The following is a 15,550-nucleotide window of genomic DNA, read 5'->3' on the forward strand; positions in this document are numbered from 1 at the left end:
CACCTGGGTGGCTCAGTCAGTCAAGCATCCAAATTCGGCTCAGGTCATGATCTCGACATTGGTGAGTTTAAGCCCAGTGTTGGGCTCTGGGCTGACAGCTCCTGCTCAAGCTGTTTTTCTCTCTCTCAAAAATAAACATTAAAAATTTTTTTTAAAGAAGTAGGCCATCTGGGAAAAACAAAGGAAACCTTTGCTTACCACTTTCTAATGGCCAGGTATCCATGCGGTGAGTCTGAAATCAGAGGGCTCTGGTTTAGGTAGAGGACAAAGTGTGAACCCACACAGTTCTGAGTCAGCGTATCTCACAGCCCAGGACTTGAGAAAAGAAATGTCAACCTAGCCTGGAAACCACGAAATAGCTCTTCTTCCAGCATTATGTCCCTTTTTCCTACTTTACTTGATCTCTTCTCCTTTCTTTGAGTCTTCCCTCCTCTTCTTTCTTTTATCCATCTTTCTTCCCCAAACATTTATTATTACTATTTTGGTCAAGCATCGTACTAGGTGGGGTGGGCAGCGGCTCCTACTCCGGAGGAATTCCTGAGGGGAGACATGTGCCGGTGCCGGTGTTGACCGAAGCACAGAGTCAGCAATCAGTGCGTGCAGGGTCAGGGGCTCAGAAAACACTCCGGATTCCTGAAAGATGAGCAGCTCCCACAGGGGTGAGGGATATTTCCAAGCAGAGGGTACATATAAGAAACTTGTGTAAACAAGTTGGCTTCTTCAGAGAACTGTGAGGTCAGTGTTTTGCTGTCAGATCCCAGAGGCACCTACCTCTCTTCTACCTCTTACCACTTACGTATCCCCCAGAAATGATCTTATATCCTTCAAGTCCCCAGAGCACTTCTCACCATTTATGGCCCTTGGAACAACTTGGACCACAGCATTCCACAGAGTCAATGCTCCGGCCTCCATCCAACCATAAGCCCAATGAAGGAGGGCCTGGGTGCTTCAGTTGGTTAAACATCTAGCTCTTGATTTCGGCTCAGGTTATGATCTCACAGTTCATCAGTTCGAGCCCCGCACTGGGTTCTATGCTAACAGCACAGAGCCTGCTTGAGATTCTCTCTCTCTCTCAAAATAAATAAATAAACTTAAGAAAAAAAAAAAAGCCCAATGAAGGCAAAACTGAATCATACAGTACATTACACAGGGTAACTTACCTATAGAATCTGTCCTTTAATTATTTACTCATTTACCAAATTAATAATAATAAAGGACTCTTCAAAGAAAAAAATTGTTCACTCAGTTCCTATGTTCCTAGTCTTTTGTTTCTAGAGTCCTTTGTTTCTAAAATGCACAGATTCACTTATTAAATTTCTATTGGTAGCATTTAAATTTTTTTTAATGTTTATTTATTTTTGAGAGAGAGAGACAGAGCATGAGCAGAAGATGGGCAGAGAGAGAAGGAGACACAGAATTTGAAACAGCTTCCAGGCCTGAGCTGTCAGCACAGAGACTAATACAGGGCTTGAACTCACGAACCATGAGATCATGACCTGAACTAAACTCGGATGCTCAACTGCCTTAGCCACCCAGGGCCTGTTAGCATTTATTTTTAATGTTTATTTATTTTTGAGAGGGAGAACGCGGGCAGGGAAAGGACAGAGAAAGAATCCCAAGCAGGGTCCACACTGTCAGGGCAGCACCCAATGTGGTGTTCAGTCTCATGAATCATGAGATCCTGAGTGGAGCTAAAATCAAGAGTCTGATGCTTAACCGAATGAGCCACCCAGGCACCCCTAAATCATTTATTTAAAAATTTTTAACGAACAAGTGTCTATAAAGAAGCTTCTCTGAGGGGGAATCTAGATTGACATACATTATCCAAACATGACAAGTCATGAGCACATTTCTGGAAACGAATATTCTAATATGTGTCATTGTTCAATCCTAAAACCAAACAGCACAGGGTGGATCGTGAGGGAAGAAAGGCTGTTCTCTAACACAGCCCTGCAGACAGCAAACCTAAAAAGACTGTGCTTTTCTCAAAGTCAGAAGATGCCTGATCCAAATGATCTTAACGGGAGGTTTTCACTGCAGCTATGGAACTGCAAAGAAGCCCTCCTGCCCGTTATTAACTGTCTGTGGCTCCAGGTCATGAAAGGTGAAGGCATAGACCTGGATCATTAGTCACTCACCACAAAGGCCTTTAGGAAAACACAGTCAACTGGGCTGGCAGCACCGCTGAGGGAAGAGCGGAATCAAGCAATACTGATTCTAGAGTGAGTGCTACTCAGAAGGGGACAAAGGCCAATCCCTGGGCCAAAAGGGTCCCTCCGAGGTGTCCTCACTTATCAGGAGTGAAAAACAAGCTCTCTCCATCTGGAAAACCTGCAACTGGCAGCTTCTTCAAATTAGAGAAACAATCTTCTTCAGTATAATTTTTCTCTATGTATCTAAATATACGACAGAAGTTTATACTAAGGTTGTTTGGACAAACACACAGAAAGGGCAAATTCAGAAAACCTATTTTTCTGTGACAGCAACAGAGCCTTCATTCATAGAGATTCCCTTTGTGCTAGCTGCTTTGGAAACCAAAATCAGTTCCTTGAGACATGTTGTCAGGTGACATTGTATCAAGGTGAAGAAAGAAGATCGTTTTAGGACTTTACTATTTATTCTTCAAAACCGCTCTATATTTGATTCTGGTCCTAAAAACTGCAATGAAAGAACCAAATCGTTCACTGGGGTATTAGTGGAGGAGATCCCCAAAGTCATAAAAAGAGAAGTAGGAGAAGACAATTCAAGGAATGCCTGCGTCTGATGGCTGGGAAGGGGAAGAAGAAGAAATCTTAGCTGGAGAGACTGAGGAAGAATGAATATTGACGTTGAGAAGGAAACCGACTTACCCAGGCAATTCTTCCAGTTGGAAAAATCCATCACTGGTAATTCCTAGGCTGGCCCCTATACAGGAAAATGCAATACAGTTTCTCTTGTAAAACAAGACCGACATTTTGCACAGGACCCGCACACTTTCTCAGTCATCACATTCTGTTTCGACAAGTTCTGTCAAAGTCACCACTTAGGAATCTCCCAACTCAGTCTTCCCTGAGTGAACATTTTTGTTTTCTCTCTAGAAATAAGAACGCACGGAAGCAACTACCTATAACATATCTCTGAGGACCTAGAATCTTCTTGGCTCTCATGAATAGACTCTTTGTCAGCTGTTTCACTCTCTGGCCCCCAACATAGGCAGGAGCTTCATGGCTTGGCCTTGATACTCTTCTCCATTTTTCTTCATAGAACTCTTCCCTCAGTGTCGATGACTTCCAAATATCCTACGTGTGACCTTATCCCCAAGTTCCAATCCCATATTTCTAACTGCCCTGCCATATAACACTTTGCCTCAAACTTAGTATGTTTAGAACTGAACCTTAACTTTATGTCCCAACTGTATCCTTCTCTCAAGTTCATGACTTCAGTTAAATGGACCACCTACCGCCAATAATCCGAGTGAAGTCCTGAGTTGTCAATCAGTGATTCCTTCTCTCAAGGCTTCCCCACAATACCTCATCAGCCTGGATGGCTCAGTTGGGTAAGCATCTAAATTTGGCTCAGGTCATGATCTCATGGTTCATAAATTCGAGCCCCAAGTCAGGCTCACTGTTGTCAGCACGAGAGCCCCCTTTAGATCCTCTGTCTCTCTGCCCCTCCCGTGCTTTCTCTCTCTCAAAAATAAACAAATATTTAAGAAAAAATATTTTCACACTTTGCCAAATTCCAGGCACCATGATGAAAGGACATATCCTGATTTCAGGGGACGAATATGCTTTTTTTAATGTGTCCTGGAAACAGTGAAATACAGTACCTGACTCTCCCTTCTCACACTTTGTTATGCCTGTTCTCCTCTCTGTTGCTGGCATGGAGCAGCGGCTCAGTAACTGTCTGCAGAACTGAGCTTTTCCTGTACGGGTCAGACGCTAACGCTGGGCCTCACAACCATGTCTTCACCTCCTGCACATTCTACTGCAACAGCTTCCTAAACTGACCTCCCTCCGCGGTAAGTCAGTCAGATTAGTTTTCTAAAATTATCACTTAGGTCTTGCCACTACCCTATTTATAAGCTAACAATTATTTGACCCAGTTCTCATGAATTATAGATTCCTTCACTCGACTCTGTAAGTCTCCACAATTGGCCCTGACCCTCTTCCAGTCTCAGCTTAGTGAATTTGCCCCCAGAACTTCAGTGCTGGAAAAACGGGCTGAATTGGCTGAATGTCCTCTGAAGACATCTTTCGTACCCACTGGTTCTTTCGGCCTTCCTCTTCTCCAGCATATACCGCTCAGCCTGTGAGCCCCTTTCTGGGAAGTCGTTTTGGTTTATGCCATCCCTTAGTACCTATCCCACCTGTGAACAACCCCAGCTTCTCTGTCTAGAAATTAGCTACTGGGCCACTTGGGGAGCTCAGTGAGTCAAGTGTGCGACTTCAGCTCAGGTCATGATCTCGCGGTTCACGAATTCAAGCCCACTGTTGGGCTCTGTGCTAACTGCTTGGAACGTGGACCTGGCTTCAGATTCTGTGTCTCTCTCTCTTTCTGCCCCTCCCCTGCTCGTGCTCTCCCTCTCTCTCAAAAATAAATAAACATTAAAAAAAAAAAAGAAAGAACAAACGAACGAACTTTGGAACATTTACCTTTTACTTCTTTGCAATTGTTTTTATTACAGGTTTTAAATTAATAAATGTATGTTATCTTAAAAACCCAAAAAGCACAACAGAGCATCTAGTGAAAAGCAGAAGTCAGGGCGCCTGGATGGCTGAGTCAGTTAAGCGTCCGGCTTCAGCTCGGGTCATGATCTCAGGATTCATGGGTTCGAGCCCCGCGTCGGGCTTTGTGCTGACAGCTAGCTCAGTGCCTGGAGCTTGCTTTGGATTCTGTGTCTCCTCTCTCTCTGACCCTCCCCTGCTCATGCTGTCTCTCTCTCTCTCTCAAAAATAAATTAGAAATAAGAAAACACATTAAAAAAGAAAGAAAAATAAGCAAAAGTCCTTCCCACCCCTGACCTCTAGCACTCTGAGAGACAGCATGACAGGGCTTGGAGTATCCTTTCAAGGATATTCCAGTGCATGAGTAGTCTCCCTGTGTTTTCAAAAAGACACAAATTAGAGCATACTATACACACTGTTCCACACCTTGCTTTTTTTCACTTAACAGTCAATCCTGGAGACTGTTTCATATAAGGAGGCTTTCGATCCAATCTTCCCAACTAAATTTTAAGGTACTTGAGAACAGCATCTTACTATCTTTTACAGTAGTTGTTCTTGACCTTTTGGGAGTCATGAATCCCCTCTAAAAAAATTAATAGGAAATTTTGGCTCCTCTCCCCAGAGAAAACAAAATACATAAATGCATGTGCACTCAAATTTTCCCATATCAATTCAGACTGGTCACGAGTGTCCTGAAGCCAATCCAGGGAGAATACAGAATATGTATGAGCTATGATCACCACCCAGAAGACCTTACAATCTAGTTGGGGAGAAAGACGTGAACAATGCTTCTTATGTGAGAACAAGGCAATACGTTTCATGGCTCATCCCTGTGTGTATAAAATGCAAGAGCAAATAGGACTATCTGAAAATCCTTACTGCTTTAATTCTAGAATTCTCTATGTGAGAAAACTATGCACACAAAGGCTTAATAGGTAATTAAGTTGCATATCTACACGATTTCACTCCCTTGAACAAAAGAATAACTACAAGACGTGTCTTGTAAATAACAATCCACGTGACAAATTCGGGTGGATGACAATCTCTGCCATGCTGAGAGGGAAAGGATGAGACTCTACGCTGATTTTTCTTCCTGTGTTACCTGTTGTATGTATGAGCTTGGAGATGGAAGAAATATCTTTCTTCACCCCATCACGAGACACCACTTACGCCAATCATGTCTGGGTTCTGCAGAGACTTTCTCTCACGGCCGTGTGGCCTTGGTCAAGAGAAAGGACTGGTGTGGGCAGATCCCCTGGCCTGGCTCGTAAGGTTGAAGAAAACAGTAAATGCCCCTCAACCGTTACCAACAAGCATTTGCCTTCACAAGACTCACCAGGGATCTCACTCTCCTGAGGACGAGAGGGCACACCGCCTGTGGCAATCAGGATGTGAGGGGCGGTGTACTTGTTCCCACTGACCTCTACCGTGGGCTTGGGGTCACTCGTGAATGCTGCGTGGCCATGGATGATCTCTATATGGGACTGGAAAAGGAACCATGACATCAGTTAGCCTGTTCTCAAGATAAAAGAAAAACACTTGTGGCAACTTATCAGCTCTTTCCATTTCTCTACAGAGGATATGGATTTTAGGTTTGCTGATGCTAAGACAACTCTCTAAAGTTTTGAACTTCTGCCGAACTTCTGTTAGCTGATACTTAGGTAAGGGGGTTGCCATTTGATGGTTGGAAGTATGCCATAAGAGGATGCTATCTTGGGCCAAAATCCAGAGATTGAAAAACATGTGCAAGTCACTTCCACAAGGAAAAAAGTGACATCCTTGTCCCCGGGAACTGAGGGAGAAAGTCTTCCTCCCTCGCAATGAAATCACACTGACGGATGGTGTGTCCTGAGGAGGGACAGAAAGCCCAGAAAGACAAAAGGATAAAGGTCAAGGGAGTAGAGGCAAACGAGGGCTACTCTGGCGAAGGGAGGAAAACGCAGTGCTCTGTTTTCTCAAACAAAATGGAAGAATATCATAAACATGACAATGCAGTTCTATGTTAGAGATGTTGAGAATGCACACTCTGGCATCCCGCGAGCCCGGGCCTCCATCTGGGGACGGCTGGGGAGCTTCTGAAGCCACGATACGTGCGCTGGCAAGCAAATGTGGGCAACCTACCAAGATAATGGGATCGTGGAAACTCGATCACAAAACAGCATGTTTTAACATTCTGAAACATGCTTGGTTCTGAATTAAGTTATTTCCTCTTCTCCAAACAGCCCTCCAGGCCTGTTCTATAGATTCCTTGCTTTAGCCAAGCTGAATCTAGATCAATGCCAGAAGCCACAAGAAATACCTTCCTTCAGAAGACAAAAAGGGTATGAGTCAACCGGCAATAATAGTCAACTGGGGGAGGAATTGATATGTTTATTTTCTTTTCCTAAGATATTTGACAGGACGTTCTTTTTGATAGAAAATTTCCTTTCCTGGTGCACCTGGCTGGCTCAGTCTGTGAAGCGGCCGACTTCGGCTCAGGTCAAGATCTCGCAGTTGGTGAGTTCAAGCCCCATGTGAGGCTCTGTGCTAACAGCTCAGAGCCTGGAATCTGCTTTGGATTCCATGTCTCCATCTCTCTCTGACCCTTTCCTACTTGCGCTCTGCTCGCTCGCTCGCTCTCTCTCTCTCCTCAAAAATAAACATTTAAAAAACACACAGACACAGGGAAGTTCCTTTAAAAAAAAGTTTCCTCTCCTCTTCAGAATTTCTGGATCAACTATAAGTAATTCCTTTTCCATAAGGTCACACATAGTTAAGTTATACAACACACCAAGATTTTTTTTTTAATGCTGTTTTCTGAGTGATTTTCCTGTCTCTTTTGCAAAAGTATTTTGGCTCGCTCCATTTTTTTAACTTGATATGGGTATTTTAGTACATCGAATGGTACCTCTACATTCATGTCTAACAGCCTTAAAATCTCTTGTCATCAGTGTATAGGGCACTGAAGGCCCTGAATATTTCCCCCTTGAACTGGGGATTAAGGTCAGAAAATATCACCCTCCAAAAAATAAACCTAATGACTAAGAATCAACATAAAAATATATGAGGTTAGCCATCTATAGAAGTAACTCATCGTAAAATTGGTTTATAACCATGCTGCCATGGGATTATGGAGGCCCAAATATCACCAAGATCTATAGATCTAAATGTAATCTAAGCTCTGCAGAAATCTTAGAAACCACAAAGGCAAATGAAATGTGGTGGGAAATATGCTATCAAGTAAAAGCACAGCTGGAGGGCTCACTGTTTATCAATGTCTCCAGCAGTCCCGAGTGGAAGAAATGTGACACTTAAGCACTAAAGCAGAAAGAGCCTCAGGCTAATGAAGGACCATGTAGGTGTGCTAAAGACAAACACACCTTTGCCCAGTGTTCTTGGGCAAAGTAATCAGACTTCAGTCACAGAAACTACCTTCTGACCACAATTTGGTCTCTTGAGCAGATCTGGCCACCAAGGACGAGGTTGCTGTGAACAAATGAACGACAGCTTTCCAGCTAGACGGTACTTGTGATTTTAATGAACAAACTGGCATATTGTTGTGTACATCAATCTCTTGTGTTTTTGGTTTCTGGAACTCACTGGAGGGCCAGATCTAGTCAAGGTGCAGCCCTGAGGTGACACCTGTCTACCAGTCATGGCATGCACTGCCCACTCTGTAGAAAAAAAAGACTGGCCAGGGGCACCTGGGTGGCTCAGTCAGTTAAATGTCTGACTCTTGATTTCAGCTCTGGTCATGATCTCATGGTTTCATGGGTTGAAGCCCCATGTTGCTTGATGCGCTGACTGCAAGAAGCCTGCCTAGGATTCTCTGTCTCCCTCTCTCTCTCTTTCTCTCTCTCTCTGCCGCTCCCCTACTCATGCTCGGTCTCTCTCAAAATAAATAAACTATAAAAAAAAAAAAAAGGAAAAAGACTGGCTTACTGAGACAGACAGGTCAACCTTGAAATCATTAATTGCAAAAGAAAGAAAAGAAACAAGAGAAATGTGCAAAGGCTATGTTTTTGTCTGGTCAGATTGGTAGCATACTCCCAACAGGGAATAGCCCCTTCTTCAGAGTTCCCAGCACACCCACCTTGGTGAGGTTATTTTCATAGATGGTATTCAGGCGGCTCACATAGGCATCACGCTTTTCCTTTATAATGCTGTAATGAAACTTAAGTCAGTACTAAGAAACAAGATTCTCTTCTTTCAGTTAGGGGGTAGGGCATCTTGCCTGAACACCCCTATCAGCAGAGAATCATAGACACAGAGGAGAGTCAGTAAGAACCCCAGGAGTGAGTATCTCCAGAGGCAGTGGCCTCTTCCCCCTGGCACACTCAGAGAACCCATATTCTCCTCCGAGGAGAATGGTCGGTAGGCAACCAAAATATGTAAATATCTTTCTGCAAAGAAGATAAGGACAGCTGCTTTGGCACAGTGCTGAAGTACCTGGTGGCCACTCAATCAATGTTTGTTGAATAAACAAATGATTTTACTAAAATTCTGAAAACTTGATGGCTTCTACAAGTTTATGGCAGTTCCTTAAAAAGTTAAACATAAAACTGCCATTTGACCCAGCAATTTCACTTCCAGATACAGACCCAAAAGAATCGAAACCAAGGACTTGTAGATCAATGTTCATAGCAGCATAATTTACGGTAGACTAAAGGTAAAAACAACCTACAAGTCCACTGAAGGATGAATGAATAAACAGAATGTGGTATGGACACCAGGGAATAGTATGCAGCCTTAAAAAGGAATGACACTCTGACACAGGTCACAACATGGATGAATTCTGAAAACACTATGCTAAGTGAAATAACCCAGGCGTAAAAGGACAAATATCATACGAAGTGCCTAAAACAGGCAAATTCATGGAGACAGAAAGTACAACAGTGATACCAGGGGCTGAGGGGAGAGGAGCTAAGGAATTATTGTTTAATAAACACATTATTTCTTTTCTGGATGGTAGAAAAGTTCTCAAAATAGATGGTGGTGAATATACTTAATAGCCCCGTATTGATAACTTAAAAATAGCTACAATGGACTTGTGTATTTGAAAACCATTTTATTGAGGTACAACTGACATACGATAAACAGTACATATTTATTGTATATAACTTGGTAAGTTTAGAGATAAATATATACCTCTAAAACCATCATCACATCAAGGCCACAAATACATGTATCACCTCCAACAGCTTACGTTATATATATTTTACCACAGGAACACCCTCCTCAAAGAGTTTATGGTTCATTTAATTATGAAAGAAAAATATTAGTATTTGTACAGAACCCTCTAAGCATTAACACTTACCGCCAATTGAATTTACTCTCACAACTTTGAAAACCATAATCAACGTGATCATGCATGAATTCAGAGTGGACAGCCGTGTTCCACATTACCTGTAAAAAAAAAAAAAATGTAGTGACAACAGTAGTGCATGAGTCCTGAGGGAAAAAAGAAATCATGCACGAAAGGTAATCACATAAAGGCAGATAAAAACACTGAACTTTATTTCGATTACACTCCCTGTTTTATAAACTATGAAAGCAGGCTGTTATAAGCCCCATAGTCCCTCCGGTAACATTTATTACTGCTTACAGCCTCTTTTTTAAGTTTCAGGTTTCCTGAAACCCTGTTTTTTGTGATTAATTCTAGGAAACTGAACTGCATCTGTAGCTTTACAGTACAGTGATTTAGAAGAAACTTTGATGAGGACTGAAAACCTTTAGGGAAACCTTAAGGGAATAAATCCCTATTACATACTCAGTACCTATGAACATGTCCTTGTAACGACATGTGTAATTAGACATCTGGAACTCAAAGATCCGGGGCACGTTTCTACGGAAGGCAGCCTGAAATCTGTAAAGGCCTTTTATGCCAACTCATCATCAAGGTAACAGCCTTCAAGAGAGCATCCGGAACTCTAGATGACAAACTACCAGTTTTCTTTGTCAGACAAGCCTGATACTCCATTTCTGACAAGCCTTTGTACTGTTCTCTCTTTATGCCTAAAAATGAAGAACTGATGGCCTTGCTGGATTCTGTTCTTTTTTTTAAAGTTTATTTTTATTTATCCTGAGAGAGAGATGAGACCAAGTGGGGAAGTGGCAGAGAGAGATAGAGACAGAATCCCAAGCAGGCTCCGGGCTGTCAGCACACAGCCCAATGCAGAGCTCAAACTCACGAACCATGAGATCATGACCTGAGCCAAAAGCAAGAGTTGGATGCTTACACACCAAGCCACCCTGTTCATTTTTTTAATTGAGGTGAAACTCATATATATAGTATTAATCATTTTATCTGCTAGATGATTTATCTTAATACACTTGAAAGGTTTCTCAGTACTACAAAATAAAATAGGTTATTTTAAGAAACATCACTATATGGGTGCCTGGGTGGCTCAGTCAGTTGGGTGTCTAACTTCAGCTCACGTCAAGATCTCACAGTTTGAGTTCAAGCTCTGCATCAGGTTCTCTGCTATAAGCGTGGAGTCCGCTTCGGATCCTTTGTTCTCTCGCTCTCTGCCCCTCCCCTGCTCTCTCTCTCTCAAAAATAAACAAACATTAACCAAAAAATTTTTAAAAAGAAACATCACTATACCTCATCTCCTCATGAGGGGCCATATTTATGTACTTCCAACTTGTATCATGTGTGATGTTACAGCCTCAAACACCCTCTGGAGAAGGTGCTGTATTATGAGCCACGTTAGGTTTCTAGGCTCTTCCTAATGAGGTAGTGGTAGCAGGCCACCCATCTGATTCCTTCTCTGCTGCTACCCCACTCTACCCTCCTGGAGGGAAGTTACTCCAGGCTTCAATCTATTCTAGAAAACAAGAGGCAATTGCCAACTGACCTTCCAGAATGCGAAAGCCCTTTGAAGTCAGTAGAGCCCTTTGAAAATATAAGGAAAATGTCCTTATATTTATTTCCTTATATCTGATCAGTAAGTGATCAGAATAGAAGGAATAAATGAAACATAATATATGGGAACTGGGGAGTCTGGGTGGCTCAGTCAGTTAAGCGTCCAACTTCGGCTCAGGTCGTGGTTTGTGAGTTTGAGCTCTGTGTTGGGCTCTGTGCTGACAGCTCAGAGCCTGGAGCCCGCTTCAGGTTCTGTGTCTCCCTCTCTCTCTGCTTCTCCCCCACCTGTGCTCTGCCTCTCTCTCTCTTTCTCTCAAAAATAAATAAACACTTAAAAATATTTTTAATATATGAGAACAAAATATTACAAATTTAGGCTACTATGCCCAGGTAATATTTTTAAATAGTTAGATAGTGCTTATCAATGGATTTACTACATAACTGGTTTAAACTACATAAAGCCACCTTTTAACTGATTTACATAATTCATATATCATAACTGTATGACTTCAATTAGAACAGATTCCAAATAATTGAGGAACTGTCCCACAGCAAAAAAGAAACTTTCCTATGATTAAAAAAATACCTACCTACACTAGAAAACAGATTATAAAACAATTCTCCTGGAATTGTTTTTTGTTATGTGTCACTGATGAAATTAGGAGTATTTGCTTACCTGTTACCAAAAAAATGTCAGTTTAGAACGTAATCTCAGTAATAAAAGGTTGTCATCTTGGGATTATAACATGTTTTGAAAGTACATTCAAATGTGGAGTAAAATTATTTGCAAGTATAAACAAGATGCAGCTTTGGAAATAAGAGCTGCCATTTCTTCCTCTTTGTCAGAGGTCAAGAACAAGTTCATTCACTGTAACCTGCACCACAGATACCAGGAACAAATATCACCAGTTAAGAGAACCAGTGAGGCTAAAGAATTGAATGAGAATACTTTAGAAGATTCTGTTCAGTAAGTTAGATGGAGAAAAAGCAATTCTAAGCAGATGACCAGTCCTAACTATTTAGATCTAGACAGAATCTCACTCACTCACTCACTCAATACTAATAAATCAATGCACTGTTTTATCAAATAAAGTGTGGAAGGAAGAAAAAATAAAAATCCTACCTTTTTGGGTACACATCCAACATTCACCTAAAAAAAAAAAAAAAAAAAAAAAGGACAAATTTAAGAATATTAAACTCAAATCATCAAACAAACCTGAAAGAAATGAACCCCAAGCATCAACCCAGGAGATTTTAAGTTCTAAACCAAAATCTACAGTACTTCCTTTTTTCTTTAAAAAAATTTTTTTTAATGTTTTATTTTTGAGACAGAGAGAGACATAGCATGAGCAGGGGAGAGGCAGAGAGAAAGGGAGACACAGAATCGGAAGCAGGCTCCAGGCTCTGAGCTGTCAGCACAGAGCCCGACGTGGCACTCAAACCCACGAACTTTTTTTTAAAAGAAATTATTTTTTAATGTTTATTTATTTTTCCGAGAGAGAGAGAGAGAGTGAACAGGGGAGGAGCAGAAAGAAAAGGAGAGAGAGAATCCTAAGCAGGCTCTGTGATCATAGTGTGGAGCCTGACATAGGGCTCAAATCTAATGACCTGTGAGATTATGTATGACCTTTGCCCAAATCAAGACTAGGATGCTTCACCATCTGAGCCATCCAGGAGCCCCACAAATTTGATTCTTAGCCTTCTAACAGGCAAAACACAAAAGAAAACACAAATAGCTCTCAAATTTCATATAAAAACTAACCAGCTGTTTTCAAAAAACACTTATTCATACCCCCTTAGACTACAGAAAACTTCTTCCCAACAGTCCGTGTAAACAAGCTGTGACATATGTCTACATACAAATTTTTGTTTACATCTGCTTATTTCCTTTTGATCACATGCTAAAATTTATTATATATGGGGTAAAAGCTAGGTTAAGAGTAAGACTAATTAGAATATAGACAGTAATCAGGGACCCCTCAGCTCTGGAAACCTACCACGTGGTGTATTTTCCAGATACCTTTTAACTTTATAAATACTCACAGGGAAGTGTTGGTGACGTGGTGGCTATCACAATGAAGTTAAGAGATTTAAGCGAGGTCTCAACTGCAAAGCCTTTAAAAAAATCAGGATCATGTTCACTCATGTCTATTGACAGAGTAAAGACTGAATATTTAAATATTGGCACCATAATCTACATCAGGTGCTTACAGCTCTGCTGATCATGACTGTAAGGAACTGGATTGGCTCCCTATTTAAGCCTACACCTTACAGAATATTTTCTGGGAGGTGAAATCTGAACTACATATGCACTTGCCAAGGGACTTTATATGAAATGCTAGAGTAAAAGAAGTCTGCCCAAATCTCATTGAGATCTGGAGAATTTGAAAGAGAAGATCTTTTTTTTTAATTTTTAAAAAGTTTTTTAAAAATTTATTTTTGAGAGAGAGTGCAAGCAGAGAAGCGTCAGAGAGAGAGGGACGTACAGAATCTGAAACAGGCTCCAGGCTCTGAGCTAGCTGTCAGCATGAACCCATGACCTAAGCTGAAGTTGGATGCTCAACCGACTGAGCCACCCACGTGCCCCAGAGAAGGTCTTATTAACAGTCACCTTCTATTCCTCTAGTTGTGCTACTTGCTAGCAGCATACCCCCTGCATTTTTATTTTAAGACTCTTATTTCCTATTATTCTGCACTCAGGAATTTAAAAAGTGAGTTATGTTTTGTTTCTACTCAGTTTCAAGTTATCATTCATTTGGAGGTTTTTTTTTTCCCTAGGAAGAGTCAAGTCATATACTATCTAGTGGTGGACCTGGATTTTTTATGAGATTATGCTACAATAAGGAATCAGAAGGCAACAGACGTAGAAACTCACAGGACCGAGAGAAGGGTGCAGAATTCAAGCCCAGTAAAATGAAGGAATCACACCTACAGCAGCATTACAAGCAGGCTATGCAGGAAGTACTTTCTACTAGCAATCAGAATAAGGTATGGCTTTCTCCCTCACTGCCCTCCCATCGGTCTAAGCAGAGGACAAGCTATTTCTCAACCTCCAACTACTTGAGTTCTGGAAATAGATGCAATGAGCCAATTCTAAGGAAGAATGAGGACAATGTGTTTCCTATGTAGTAGAGGAGAAGAGAGCTGAATCCCAGCTGCTTGGTGGCAATGACTTTATCATCACACCTGCCTTTTGGCAAAGTGCTTCCCAGTCCCTTTTTTAATAAAGGCCTGTCTATCTACCGTTAACTGAAGTTTGTTTATTTTTGAGACAGAGAGAGAACATGGAAGGGGGCAGAGATAAAGAGCAAAGCCTGACTCAGGTCTTGAATTCATTAACTGCGAGATCATGCCCTGAGCTGAAATCAGGAGTTGTCAGGGGTTGAGTGCTTAACCTATTTATTTTTTAAATGTTTATTTAAATAGGGAGAAGCAGAGAGAGAGAGAGAAAGAGAGACAGAGAGACAGAGAGAGAGAGAGAGAGAGAGAGAGAGAGAGAGAGAGAGAGAGAGAATCCCAAGCAGGCTCTGTGCTAAGAGCCTGACATGTGACTTGATCCCACGACCTGAACTGCAATCAAGAATCAGACAGTTAACCAACTGAGCCACCTAGGTGCTCCCTCCTAGTCGTCCTTCTATCCACACGTCTATACCCTGCAGTTCACTAAGAGGCTTCAACAGGGACAGATTATAAAATCAATGTCTCTAAAAGTAGAGATGATTTCCATATCCTAAATAAATAAATTCCACTTGCCCTAGACTCAACCTTCACCAACTTCCCAGAAACCTTTAAAAGCAATTTAAATCATCACAAGGCACTAAATGCTCTGAACCACTTTCACACATCATCAATTTACTCATGTACACTTGACACTATTTTTTAAAAGTTTGGAACATGCTTCTTCTAAGGGCCAAAATGGCCTGACTTTCATTGGTTTCAAATGTTATGAATTGCTTTTTAGGAGTTCCTGCCTTTTTGACTTCTAAACTGTTTTAAC

At 41.5% G+C, this 15,550-nt stretch overlaps 1 protein-coding gene across 1 annotated transcript in view; it reads right to left on the reverse strand.

The window, feature by feature from the left end:
- The window catches only part of GSR (glutathione-disulfide reductase), a 44,161-nt gene that overhangs the window by 14,795 nt on the left and 13,816 nt on the right, over positions 1-15,550 (reverse strand). The window contains exons 3-7 of the mRNA XM_029950171.1: positions 12,677-12,703; positions 10,003-10,091; positions 8,779-8,848; positions 6,043-6,190; positions 2,850-2,904 (exon numbers count right to left, since the gene is read on the reverse strand). Coding sequence (XP_029806031.1) covers positions 2,850-2,904; positions 6,043-6,190; positions 8,779-8,848; positions 10,003-10,091; positions 12,677-12,703 — 389 coding nt within the window. The remainder of the gene's footprint in view (positions 1-2,849; positions 2,905-6,042; positions 6,191-8,778; positions 8,849-10,002; positions 10,092-12,676; positions 12,704-15,550) is intronic.

The sequence above is a fragment of the Suricata suricatta genome, chromosome 1, assembly GCF_006229205.1.
Source record: "Suricata suricatta isolate VVHF042 chromosome 1, meerkat_22Aug2017_6uvM2_HiC, whole genome shotgun sequence".
NCBI lineage: Eukaryota > Metazoa > Chordata > Mammalia > Carnivora > Herpestidae > Suricata > Suricata suricatta.